Here is a 15,121-nt window from a genome sequence, read left to right on the forward strand (position 1 = left end):
TTGCATACCCTGGCAGAAATTGTGAAATTGTGGCACTGATTTTGAAAATATGACTGATCATGCAAAAATATTTCTTTTATTGAAGGATAGTGATCATATGAAGCCATTTATTATCACATTTTTTAAATCATAATGATAACAGAAGTCACTGAAATAGCCCTGATCAAAAATTTACATACCACTGAATGTTTGGCCTTGTACAGACACACAATGTTTTCACACAGTGAAAGATTTCAGCCACATCTGCCAGAAGACTTGTTCGGGAAACAAAGAAAAACCCACAGTTAACCTCAGGAGAAATACAGGTGTGGTTGTTTTAAGGAGCACACCATGACAATACTTGAACAAAATGAGCTGCATGGTCGAATTGCAAGAAAGAAGCCTTTACTGCACCAATGACACAAAAAAGACCAGTGAAAATCACAGTGAGAAGCGCGGAAGCGCCTCTAGCATCGGTCAATGAGACAGCCACTAGAGGCTGGATTAACCCATATGTAAACATAGCAGTTTCTCTGAAACTGCTATGTTTACAGCAGGCAGGATTAACCCTAGATGGACATGGCACCCAGACCACTTCATTAAGCTGAAGTGGTCTGGGTGCCTATAGTGGTCCTTTAACACGAGTCACAGCTTCTGGCACACTGTAATTTGGAGTGAGGAGACCAAAATAGAGCTTTATGGTCACAACCATAAGCACTAAGTTTAGAGAGGGGTCATCAAGGCCTATATTATTATTATTATGATGTTATTATTTATATAGCACAAACAAATTCCGCAGCGCTTTACAATGGGTGGACGAACAGACATGTAGCTATAACCAGACAAGTTGGACACACAGGAACAGAGGGGTTGAGGGCCCTGCTCAATGAGCTTACATGCCAGAGGGAGTGGGGTAAAGTGAAACAAAAGGTAAGGATAGTATTAGTCTAATGACAGTTGCAAGAGAGGAATCAGTCGGCAGCTATTAGCAGTTTAATTGATACACATTTATGATCAAGTGGGTTTTTAATGATTTTTTGAAGGAGTGGGGACGATGAGCCTCGCCGACGCATTCATTATGGACTGTGACATCGCAAGTTGGGAGCACGTAAGACCACTCAGCCTAACTCTGCGGCGCGCGAGGGAGCTGAGCAGAAAGCTCAGAGGAAGAGCTCCCTCGCCAGCCGCCTGCCCGCCAGTGCCACCCGCCCAGCAACAAGCCCAGCATGTCTGTTAGCCGCAATATTAGGGCGCAATATTTCAGTGACCGGCAGGAGGGAATCACTCCCTCCTGCCAGGCCACCATCTCGACTACCCGACGCGGCATGCGGCAGTGGTGTGATCAGGCGCGGCGAGGGAGCTCTAACCTCTCTGCTCTGCTCCCTTGCGCGCCTTTTGCTGATGCCGCGGGAGCCGGAAAATGACATCATATTCCGGTTCCCGCGGCATCAGTAGGCAGCCTGCGAGGGAGCAGAGCAGAGAGGTTAGAGCTCCCTCGCCGCGCCTGATCACACCACTGCCGCATGCCGCCCAGCAGCCCCAGGGAAGGATCCATCATCCACACCAGCTCTCCAGGTAGGGAGGCTGGGTGGAAAATGTTTATTTATAAAATAATTAGTGTGTGTATGTGAGTGACTGTCTCTGTGTGAGTGAGTGAGTGAGTGAGTGAGTGTATGTGTGTGTGAGTGACTGTGTGTGAGTGTGTGTGTGTGTGTGACTGTGTGTGAGTGTATATGTGTCTGTGTGAGAGTGAGTGTCTGTGAGTGACTGTCTGTGTGAGTGTATGTGTGTCTGTGAGTGACTGTCTGTGTGAGTGTATGTGTGTCTGTGTGTGAGTGTCTGTGAGTGACTGTCTGTGTGTCTGTGAGTTTCTGTGAGTGACTGTCTGTGTGTCTGTGAGTGACTGTGAGTGTGTGAGTGTGTCAGTGTATGTGTGTGTCTGTGAGTGATTGTATGAGTGTGTGTCTGTGAGTGATTGTATGAGTGTTGCATGTGAGTGTATGAGTGTGTCAGTGTATGTGTGTGTCTGTCAGTGTGTGTCTGTCAAATCAGTGAGTATCTTTGTCATTGAGCCTGTGTGTGACTATCAGTGTGTCTGTCAATGAGTGTCAATCAGTGTGTGTGTGTCAATGAATAAGTGTGTGTCAGATCAGTGAGTCTATGTGTTTGTCATGGAGTGTGTGTGACTGTCAGTGTGTATACACCCCTGAGTGTAGTGTGGCGGAGCGCAGTACAGGAGCTTCTGCTTCCTGTACCCGGCCAAACTGACCGGAGGTGCTCACTGAGACAGCACTCCCTGTCAGTCCGGCCAGGTACAGAAAATTGAAGCTCCTGTAGGGGATATCCTCCACTCGGCAATGCTACAAGAGAGGTAGGAGGCACACCAGGAAGGGGAGTGCGACCATTAAAGGAGTGAGGGGTGCACCAAGGGACAGGGAGGGGAGGGGAGAGAAACACCAAGGGACAGGGAAAAGAGGGGAGAGGTTAGAAGAACACTAAGGGACAGGGAAGGGAGGGGACCACTAATGGACGGGGAGAGGGGCTGGTTAAGAGGCACATAGGTACCCAAAAATCCTTGCACCGACCCTGGGTATTGGAGCCTATATGTAGACTACAGCTGACTGAGGAAGCTCATAGACAAGTGAAATGCATTTTGGCGGATTTGGACTTTTATTTGGCCTTCTATTGATACTTTTTATACTCCAAATTTTGGTTTTATTCATTACTTTTATTTGGAACCAATAACATTATTTTTTAGATCCATCTAAGTCCTTGAATACTCTGGGAATTTCTGTGGGGAAGTGCCATCCCTATATATTGGCACATTGCTGATCACCCTCAGAGCCAGGAATTTAAGGCTCTCAACAAAGTGAGCATAATATTTAACCACCAACATATTTATTGCCAGTTTGCACAGTACTACCCATTTGGTCTGTTTCCCTTCTTTCCTGTGGGGGCCAGGGGGGAGGACAGTAGGGCCTCCCCCCATTGTAATTTCTGGCCCCCACCCGTCGCACAGGGGTGGGGGCCAATAGGTTTTTTTTGGGGGGGGGGGGGGGGTTACAGTGAGCAGCCACTGATCATTTACTAATACTAAGTAATCTTTACTTAGTATTAGTAAATGTGGCTGAAAGACCAATTTAGGTCTTTCAGCCTTTTAGTAGATAACTCCCTAATACCGTGAGAATTAGGGAGTTATCTACTAAGCGGCTGCAAGATGCTACCGCGGATCGGAGTTTGCATGCCACAGTCCAGGTGTTAGTCCTCTTGAAACAACTTGTGGGTTTTAAAATTCGCCTGCCTATTGAAGTCTATGGCGGTTCGCCCGGTTCGCGGGTTCGCGAACATTTGCCGAAATTTGCGTTCGCCGTTTGCAAACCGAGAATTGTATGTTCGCGACATCACTATGTGTAAATATGAGACATTGTTTTTGTTCAAAATTAAATTTTATTTGCATACATTTTTATTAGTACATTATCTAAAATCTCTCAGAACAGCCCAGTCCCTGGACAGCCCCTCTCAACACCCCAAACATTAAAGTGTCACTATTTATCCATTAAAAAAAGCTGCTGGATAGATATAATAGACAGGTATACTTGTGTAGCTACTGTATACCATTGCTTAAGGTTTTCCATGCATATTGCTAGTTGATGAACACTAATAATAATGCTAACATCTAAAATAAATGCCACATTCCTAAAAATAAGAGTGTATTAGACAAATTAATATAATGAAATAGACAACGTCATATTCATATTTAACATAGGGTGCAAGTTAAAATCAGCATAAAAATATAATGACTGATAAATATAATGGCCACTGAGTTAATGATATACCATAAATCAGTGTTTTTCAAACTTTTTTCATTTGTGCATTCCTTGGCAGGCCATTTTCATAAATTCTATCACTCATGTTAGAAAAATATTTGTAATGTATATAGTTGCTGTTATTTCAAATGTATAGGCTTTGACTGCACCATCTCTCCTTCTTCTCTGCCCCAGGTCGCCTGTTCTTCTTTTGCCCCAGGTCCCCTGCTCTTCCTCTACCCCAGGCTCCCCTGCTCTTCTTCTGCTCCATGATTGCTTTGATTGCAAGGGTTTTAGTAAATAACTTGTTAGTGAATCAAAGTAATTAAGTGGCTACTGTTATTAGCAGTAACAACTGCAAAACTACTTCGGAATTATGAATCAACATAAATGGTCTAGAGCTATCGAGCTATTAAAGGGACACTATAGTCACCTGAACAACTACAGCTTAATGTAGTTGTTCAGATGAGATCTATAGCTCCCTGCAGGCAATCAGAGAAAATACAGTGTTTACATTGATTGATAGGAATACCTCCAGTGGCCGTCACTCAGACGGCCACCAGAGGGACTTCCTATCATGTATGACCCTAAATAGGCCATGTACACATCAGCTCGCAGCCGCGCACACCGCGCGCATGCGCGGTAGTGCGCTCAGGACTTCATAGGGCGACATAAATGCCGCCCTATGAAGTATGTGCGCATGTGCGGCAAACGCGCATGCGCACAAGGGAGCAATGACGCTTCCAAATGGAAGCGTCTGATTGCTTCCTGCTCACGCCCGCCTATTTCATCATTTTGACGAAATAGGGGGCGTGGCTTCACGAGGCTCCCGGCTCTGGAACCAGGTGAGTAAAAAGGGCTGCCTGGAGAGTCCCTTTAAGCTTATTCAGAATTCAGATACATTTTCATTCTGATACAAAAATATAAGTCCTGCGCACACTCCCATCACTACTGAGCCAGCAGCAATGACTACAGTACACATCAGCCCCAATATATAGTAAAAACCAAAGAAAAGAAAAAGTTACCTGCGCAATCTCCTTAATCCCTATGCATATTTAGACAAATGGAGGTCATTTAGTTGCTCCAATGGCCATTGGAGGAAATGCCCGCCTGCCAACGTCAAGGCAGACCCCCCTAAAGCGGGTCCTAACATTGACCCTTCAGCCTGCTTCATTGAGCTTCTGGCAAAGATATCTCTAATGAGACAGAGGGGTATTTTTTATATACACCCCTATATACTTATTAACCCTTAATACGGAACACATGGGATGGGCGGCAGCTTTGTAACAAGGCTGTGTGATACAAAGTAGATACAAATGCAAAAAGATAAGTCATGCGCTCACTCCCATCAATACTGGGCCGGCAGCAATGACTACAGTACACATCAGCCCCAATATATAGTAAAAACCAAAGAAAAGAAAAAGTTACCTTAGGCAGACCCCCCTAAAGCGGGTCATAACACTGACCCTTCAGCCTGCTTCCTTGAGCTTCTGGCAAAGATATCTCTAATGAGACAGAGCGGTATTTTTTATATACACCCCTATTTACTTGTGTACTGTAGTCATGGACCGAGGACGGACACTAGGACGGGCCGCCATTTTGTCCTGTATGCTGCCAGGTGCGGGGCCCCTCCATAGTCCGACGGAGCCTCCCTGTAAATGATTCCCTAACCTTGAATGACGGGCTGTTAATGTTGTTGCTTATTTGATATACTCCATAGTTTGGTATACGAACATCTAAACCTATCTATTACCGAACAAACTACCGAACGACCAGACCACCCAAGGCAGGCGTGTGCTGTTCATTGACCTCTTTCACCTTTGTTCGCACCTCTGTTACCGCAAGTATAACAACATTCTGAGCGGTCGGCTGTGAGGCCGCCGTTCGTATGGCCATCCTTAGCCGCAAACACATACAGTGGTGTTTGGTCATCGAGTGCAAGGAACTAAAATCAGGCACTCGACGGTGCCAACACCGCTAGAACTTCCACTTTCACAGAAGTTCAGTAAAATACATGAGAACTGAATGGCGTTCGGTGGGAGCAAGCTCCCAAACAAGAAATAAAGACTGACTGTATTCACGAACGGTTATGTTCGGTACTTTTGTTATATTTTTCACCGCCGAAAGAGACCGATCACACAGTCTAATTTTGTGGAACTCTTTTGGGCAAGGGTCTCGTGTGCGGTCAGTCAAATTGAGACTTCCATGGAAATCCTGAACCCCTGAATTGTTCTGATTGATTTTTGGATATGTTGGGACCCCAGATCGAGGCTACCAGGGGATATGACTATATTGGGGTTTCCATGTGTTTTGGGGTATTTTTAATATGTTATAAATATTGTGTTTTCTGTGCCTGGAGATAATTGCATTTAGTACAGTGCTTGACTCACTTATCTCCCAGGTACATAGGAGGGATTAACAAGAACAGAACAGAACAGAACAGAACCCCTTTTCAGAGGTAATGAGTGATACTATGCAGTGCCTAAATACAAAACAGCTCAAACACATAAAGTGGAATACCCTTATTTCCACAATCAATTAACAATATAGAAAGATATGGTATAAAATGTACACCAACTAGTGGAGCGCTTATACAAATATAAAGTGATAGAGGGGTTCACTTACCCCAACAATTTATTTGATCTCACACTTACAAGTATGCTTGCAAACATGTGTAGAAGGGAAAAAACAAAAGCAAAGAACATATAGTGTAGATGGTTGTGACGAAGTGCCCTTCGCCACCTGTGCCTGGAGAGGACTAATTACCAGCCCCTTGCCGTATGACTATGGTCCCTGGGAGATTTTGCCAGTTAGAAACACCATTTGGACTTATTGGTGTTTTAAAAGACTGTTCTGGCCCTTTAAATGGTACTGGCACAGTTCTGCAACTTCCAATAACTGTCATATATTCAAACACTGTCTGTCTTTTAACTGTCATTTTGTTTTCCTCTGAGGAGGAGTTGTTTTGCTGCATGAGTGCCGTTGCTTTTGTGTGCTCATTAAACAGACCTGCTTGACCCTTTCTTGAAACTTTGGCTCATGCTTGGGGGCTTGGATAAGTCTGCAGTGCTGATGGTGTCGTTTGGAGTCCTCGGCAAGCACTAGGAGCATCGATTGGTGGAGGTACTCGTTCGGAGTGCCAGCGGGTCCATCACATTTGGTGGCAGCGGTGGGATGGTGTCCTAGTGTGAGGAGAAGCAGCCCAGATACACCGTTAACGTTACGGAGCTACAAGTGAGGGCAACACTAGCACTCGTGCAGCACCCCTGTCTACAGCGAAATCCAAGGCACGGATCGGAGCGTTAGTGGCCCAGAGTGGGGTCAAGCAAACATGACCTATTGCTATGAGGGTGACGCTTATATCACGGAGGTAAAGAGGCGGCTAGTCGAGTATGGCCAAGACCCTTCAGAAGAGGTAAAAATTAGACTGTGTGATCGGTCTCTTTCGGCGGTGAAAAATATAACAAAAGTACCGAACATAACCGTTCGTGAATACAGTCAGTCTTTATTTCTTGTTTGGGAGCTTGCTCCCACCGAACGCCATTCAGTTCTCATGTATTTTACTGAACTTCTGTGAAAGTGGAAGTTCTAGCGGTGTTGGCACCGTCGAGTACCTGATTTTAGTTCCTTGCACTCGATGACCAAACACCACTGTATGTGTTTGCGGCTAAGGATGGCCATACGAACGGCGGCCTCACAGCCGACCGCTCAGAATGTTGTTATACTTGCGGTAACAGAGGTGCGAACAAAGGTGAAAGAGGTCAATGAACAGCACACGCCTGCCTTGGGTGGTCTGGTCGTTCGGTAGTTTGTTCGGTAATAGATAGGTTTAGATGTTCGTATACCAAACTATGGAGTATATCAAATAAGCAACAACATTAACAGCCCGTCATTCAAGGTTAGGGAATCATTTACAGGGAGGCTCCGTCGGACTACGGAGGGGCCCCGCACCTGGCAGCATACAGGACAAAATGGCGGCCCCGTCCTAGTGTCCGTCCTCGGTCCATGACTACAGTACACAAGTAAATAGGGGTGTATATAAAAAATACCGCTCTGTCTCATTAGAGATATCTTTGCCAGAAGCTCAAGGAAGCAGGCTGAAGGGTCAGTGTTATGACCCGCTTTAGGGGGGTCTGCCTAAGGTAACTTTTTCTTTTCTTTGGTTTTTACTATATATTGGGGCTGATGTGTACTGTAGTCATTGCTGCCGGCCCAGTATTGATGGGAGTGAGCGCATGACTTATCTTTTTGCATTTGTATCTACTTTGTATCAAACAGCCTTGTTACAAAGCTGCCGCCCATCCCATGTGTTCCGTATTAAGGGTTAATAAGTATATAGGGGTGTATATAAAAAATACCCCTCTGTCTCATTAGAGATATCTTTGCCAGGAGCTCAATGAAGCATTCTGAAGGGTCAATGTTAGGACCCGCTTTAGGGGGGTCTGCCTTGACGTTGGCAGGCGGGCATTTCCTCCAATGGCCATTGGAGCAACTAAATGACCTCCATTTGTCTAAATATACATAGGGATTAAGGAGAAAGCGCAGGTAACATTTTCTTTTCTTTGATATTCAAGTAATAGTCAAAGTTTTGTATGCCCTGTGCAGCACATGCAAATTTTGGCCATGCCCCCTGTCCAAGTTCTATAAAGTTGAAAACATGGAGCACTAAGTTTGTCATGTTCATGTGAACTCTTGAGTTGTGTTCTAGATTAATGCATACAACATCACAAAAGATGTTTCTGCTCTGTATTTTTAGTCTTTTATCACTCCATGGTAAGCATGAGACACAAACATGAAGAAACATTGTTAATGTTATGGAGTATTTTATAATACTTTCTCATTTTGTTTTCACAGGAGTCAAGTCAGATATTGAACTTACTCAGCCCAGTTCAGAAATTAGAAAGCCGGGTGACAGCGTGAAGATGCCCTGTAAAACATCTGGATACACCTTTACTAGCTATTACGTGAACTGGATTCAACAAGTTCCTGGAAAAGGACTACAGTGGGTGGGAAAAATTAATCCTGGCAATGGGGTCACCAACTATTTGTCATCATTTCAAGGAAGATTCACAATCACAACAGATAATTCTATTGCAACATCATATCTGCAGATAAACAGTTTGAAGTTAGAAGATACAGCCAGCTATTACTGTGCAAGAGACACAGTGATATACATGAAGAGTTCTCCGTACAAAAACACTGCTTATGTCTTCTTACCAGCGGGAAGCAGCATTTGATCAGAAAACAATCTCTGATGATGATGGATTTGCAAAGACATGGAGAAATAAATGATCACCATTCTGTAAATGTAGTTGGTATCAACACTTGTAACTTTTAAATATAGTGAAATATTAATAAAACATATTTTACAAAAAAAAAAACACACTTTAAGAAAAAGTAGTTTTAGCAACACTATATACTATTTGTTGGACAAAATATAACATTTTTCAATCCAACAGTACTGAAACCATGCAAAGGTATTTTCAAATGCACCTAATGTTAGAATTGTGAAAACAATCCCTGGGTTCATGAAAAAAAGCTAATAATAATACATTATTTTATGTTAGAGATTTTTTCTAAACACATGTCTCATCCAGAGCCGGATTACCCATTAAACATCCAAGTCGGCTGGCAAGTGACACCCACAGACAGAGGATAGACTACTAATAACTGGAGATTTAGGCCCGGACAAAGGCCTAAAGCTCCAGTTATTAGTTGACTTTCTTCTAGCCAGTAGGGAAATCAGAAAATCTCCCTGTACTGTGCTGCACTCCCTCATTTTGTCATGCACACACATTTATAGACAGACAATCACCCATGCACACGGTTACAGACAGACAGTTACATACAGAGTTACGGCATAAAGACACACACACACACAGTTATAGGCAGATAGTCACACACACACATACACACACAGTTACGTGCAGACAGTCACACACATACACACACAGTTACAGGCAGACAGTCACACACACAGTCACAGGCAAAGAGTCACACACAGTCACTAGTAGACAGTCACTCACACAATTACAGTCAATTACACACACACACACACTGGCAAACAGTCACACACACAGTTACAAGCAGACAATCCCACACACTCACAGGCAGACAGTCACAAACATAGTCACAAGCATACAGTCACACACACACACATATTACAGACAGACAGTCACACAAACACACACAGTTACAGAAAGTTACCTCTTTCCATTAATGGCACTAGGGGGCAAGTGGAGGCATGGCAGTCCCAGGTCTCTAGCTGTTGGGGAAGCAGGGACTCCTTCCTACTTCTTTCTCAGTGTGCAGCAGTAACCAGGCAATCACACACACACACACACACACACACACACACTCAGTTACAAGCAGACAGTTACACACAGTCAGAGGTAGATGGTCAAACACATAGTTACAGGCAGTCACACACACAGTTACAGACAGTCACACCCATATATACACACAGTTACATGCAGACAGTCACACATATTTACACACAGTTACAGGCACACAGTCACAAACAGACAGTCACACACACAGTCATAAGCAGACAGTCACTCATACAATTACAGACAGACAGTCACTCACACAATCACAGGCAGACAGCAACACACAGTTATAGGCAGAGAGTCACACACACAGTCACAGGCAGATATCTACGCACACACACTCACAGGTACAAGCAGACCATTACACACAGTCGCAGGCAGACAGTCACACACACACACACACACACTCAGTGACAAGCAGACAGTTACACACAGTCAGAGGTAGATGGTAAAACACATAGTTACAGGCAGTCACACACACAGTTAGAGACAGTCACACACATTTACACACAGTTACAGGCACACAGTCACACACACAGTCACAAGCAGACAGTCACACACACACAGTCACAAGCAGACAGTCACTCATACAATTACAGGCAGACAGTCACTCACATAATCACAGGCAGACAGCAACACACAGTTACAGGCAGAGAGTCACACACACAGTCACAGGCAGATATCTACGCACACACACTCACAGGTACAAGCAGACAATTACACACAGTCACAGGCAGACAGCCACACACTGTCACAGGCAGACAGTCACACACACACACACACACAGTCACTAGCAGACAGTCACACAAAAACAGAAACACACACAATTACAGACAGTCACACAAACACACACAGTTAAAGACAGCTACCTCATTCCATAATGGGCTCTAGAGGAGTAGTAGAGGAAGTGCAGTTCCTGGTGTCTCGTTGTTGGGTACAGTGTGCAGTAGTAGCCAGGCAGTGAATTTCCTCCACCCCCACTGCCCATTAGCTATGTCCCACAGCATAATTAGCTTTGCCCCACCTCCCTTACTTGTGGCCAGATTTTAAACTCTGCCACTGCACTGCCAGCCCCTGTGTGTGCAGGCTATATCGACCACTGATGTTGTCCGTGTTGATATGAGCCCCTGCTGCCATGGCACCCTACGCAGCCGCACAGTTTGCACACACCTAAGGCTAGCTCTGTCTGTAAATACTATGACATTTATAGTCTCAGTATATAACATTTTCCAAAGTTTTAACTTTAAAACCCTATGTCACTCGTTAAACTTTTTGCAGAATAACTTCCAACAAATAAGTAAAAAAAAATAACAATCAGGACTAATAAGTGAATTGAAAGTTTAGTTCTCTAGTTGCACTAGTTGTGTAAAAATTATTTTAAGCAAAACTATGACTTTTTTCTCATTTAATATTTTATTCATATATAATGTAATGTCATTCCTACATACAAAATCCCTACAAATTATATTGGGTGCACTTAATGAGAAGATGCGGTGGAAAAGACACATAGCAAAAGGTAAAAACCCATAGCAATAATGAATTAATTAAAAACAGTAGGAATGAGGGGCAGAGCTTGACAGCTGAGCCAGCAAGAGATAGCAAAGCTGAGCTTCGAGACCACAAGCCAGGTTTTACCCATTTTCCCTGCAAATTCTTGCCTTTCTCTGTCTGAGCACAGGCCATACACTCCTGAGTGCCCCACAATCTGTATGTATCATGTCGACAGTCCGCGGTTCTGAGGTGAACTGAAGTTGCGGCCTACGGGCATCTGGGATGGCTTCCTCTGTGGTCAGGCAGTGGTCAGGCTGTTTCATCCTTCATATGTAGTACCTAAAAATTTACTTTGGTGAGAGGCCACATGGTGTCACCATATTCTAAGAAATTATGAGAATATTTTAATTTTCCACACAGAGCCATATTGGAGCTGTATGTTGCCCTCTTGTGGTGTTATTCACTAACCACTGGATTTTGGTGTGCAATTGACTGAATGCAGACTGGATTGGCATTACTCTTATATACTAAAATCAAATGTGGTTATAATTCTGTCAGCCAGAGTAAATCTGCAGCAATCACCTAGATGCATTTGGTGTTCAGATAAAATCAGTGCTTTCGCATGCAACGTATTCAGAAGATTCACAAAGCACTGATTTTAATTTCATAATTTGGGACTAAATGCATCTGGATGTGCAATCGGGATGCACATATGCAAATTATCATTATTTTGCTTTCATGTAAGTGAATGACAATTTTAAATATCAATAGTTAAATAAAACAACAATGTAGGGCTTGATTAAATGGTGGCTTGTCTTCACTTGTTAGCCAGCTGATACACTAAAATAAAAATAAATAAATAAAAAGCCTGTGTGGGTCAATAAATCTACATATGTGGATGGGGCCTGTGTGGGGACGATGTCTTTCGGCGCTGCATCTTGGTCCGCCCATGCTCCTCCCCGTCACCACATCAGCCGGCCAGGGAGACTGATCACGCTCACCGCTGGGGGAGACCTTATGTGCATGCGTGGCAATGCCACGCATGCGCATTAGACCTCCCCATAGGAAAGCATTGAAAATTATTGAAATGCTTTCCTATGGGGATTTTAGCTACGCTGGAGGTCCTCACATAGCTTGAGGACGTCTAGCGATGCTATAGCACAGAAAATCTGTGCTATAATCCCGGAAGTGCCCTCTAGTGGCTGTCTAGTAAAATATATAATTTTAAATGTAAATGGAAACTAAATATTCCAGGCAAACAATGCTTGAAATGCTCAAGTTAATGTTGTCTGTGTCTGACATTATGGCCTCATTTTAATAAGCTTTTTAAATGACGTATCTAAAGACGTCACCAGTATGTAAGTAAGTCTATGGGAATTATTTGGCAGGTATTTGGCAACATGCTTGCCAGATCTGTAACTGTCAAAAGCTGTGCAAATTTCATATGGATGACAGATATTGAATGTATTATTTTGCAGACAAAAAGGGTTTGTATTTTGTGTTCATGATTACCAACGTATATATTGCATTAGTGATATATTGTAAAAAAAAATAAAGAATATAACAATCATGTAATAGCCTAATAGATGAAGTGTAAAATAATTTACAAAAAGATGTACACTAGTTAAAATTGTGATCTAAAACTGAAAAAAAATGGTTGTGTGAACAAAAGATACAAACATAAAAATGTGCTAAACCTAACTATAAAAAAAAATTAAGTTTAAAAAAAAAATTAAGTTTAATAAACTTGCTTAGATATATCAGGAGGTTAGGTTAGAAGTCATATGAGAATTTGTGAAATGTAATTATGTTTTTGCAAAATATTGAAGACTTTTGGAACATGATGTAAAATAGAGTAAAATGCAAATGAATTGTGATAGAGTTTAAATAAAAGCACAGCCATTCTATTGGTGCCACAAAGTAATCAATACGTTCTGATTATAAGAGTGCAAGGATAACTTACTGCAATGTCAATGTTATATACATTGTATTTAATTGGACTGTACATATCAGGTAAGTATAACATTAATAATAATAATAATTAATAATAAATAATAATGTAATACAATATATTATGCTTCATACTTTTCATATGATTGTTTTTCCCCAAAGGATTTTCAGCAGACGTGGTTTTACAACAGAAAAGTTCAGAATTTGCAGAAGTTGGAAAATCTATTCAGTTACAATGTGAAGTCAGTGGGTATAATATCAATGATAACCACATGCATTGGATCCGCCAGGTTCCTGGAGAACCAGCCTTGGTTTGGTTGGCAGCTTTCAGAACTGGATATACTACTTATATATCAGATGCTTACAAAGGAAGACTCACTCCATCTACAAGTGGCTCCACTGCTCTGCTAAAGATTGACAGTTTATCAACATCAGATTCTGCCATTTATTACTGTGCAAGGCAACACAATGATTCAGTCCTAGCTAAATCATGTATAAAACAATCAGTCCTGGAACTACATAACATGTCTTAAAAGAGAGAAATAGAGTTAAGAAAAATAGAAATCGGATAATGCAGACTAACAAATATTTATATCAAGGAAGGGTGTTGCTAGGTTGCAGAAATACTTGGAGCTTGAGTCCAAAAGAAAAAACTAATTGACTACTACACTAACAAAGTGGTGAGAATTTGTCATGATATTAAGCATCCCTCTTTATCCACCTATTATAGCCACTAAAGCTTGCACTTTAATGTAATTCAGATAACCAATAAAGCTTGCACTATAGCTGAATTATATTAGACCAGTGGTTCCCAACTTTTTTTCACTTGAGTACCCACTGGGAGCCCATTTCCATAAATTGTAACCCTCATATTAGCGAAATGTGTGTTATTAATATAGTTGATGTTATTTCAAATGTATACATTTTCTCTGCCCCGTCTCCCCTTTTACTCTGCCCCTAGATTCCCTGCTTCTCCTCTGCCCACAGGTTGTTCCTGCTTCTTCTCTACACCTGTCCAAAGGAAAAACGAATTTTATCACATGACAGAAGGCTTCGTATTTTGCATAATCTTTCTTTATTAACTCCATAGCAGCAAAGAAAAGAGTGACAAAACTGAAAACCAATCACAATGCAGTATAGGGTATAAGAGGTGTGACATATGACATCATTTCCTCTTTCTTTGCTGCTCCATCACAAGAGCAAAGTACACAATTTCCTCTCTGTCATATTTGCCTGCAACTGTGAATTATACATATTCATACTATCACTGTTTACCTAACTGTGATATTATCATACATATTGTATTGTTTTCTATAGATTACCTCTACTGTTTTGGGGGCTACCCCTCTCCTCTGTAGTCTGTTCACCCTCCCCTCAGGGAACTCCCTCCCCCCTCCCCACCCCTGGCTTCTGGGGTATTTCCCGGTCCCCAAAGGAATTTCGAGGCTCCCCTGCTGTTTATTGCTACTTCCCCGTGCCATTACTATTCCCGCGGGCTTCTTCTTTGTGCAGTGCGTTCTGCTCACTCTTTCGCCTCACGTATGGCAATAAAAACTTGCCATGCGT

The 15,121-nt window shown here is 42.6% G+C and overlaps 1 gene segment (V, D, J or C); it reads left to right on the forward strand.

The window, feature by feature from the left end:
- Positions 1–8,482: 8,482 nt before the first annotated feature.
- Positions 8,483–9,022, forward strand: LOC134612149 (immunoglobulin heavy variable 5-10-1-like). The segment is given in 2 exon segments: positions 8,483–8,558; positions 8,640–9,022. Coding segments are annotated over 2 exon segments (444 nt in total).
- Positions 9,023–15,121: the final 6,099 nt, after the last annotated feature.

Source organism: Pelobates fuscus, chromosome 5 (genome assembly GCF_036172605.1).
Source record: "Pelobates fuscus isolate aPelFus1 chromosome 5, aPelFus1.pri, whole genome shotgun sequence".
Lineage (NCBI taxonomy): Eukaryota > Metazoa > Chordata > Amphibia > Anura > Pelobatidae > Pelobates > Pelobates fuscus.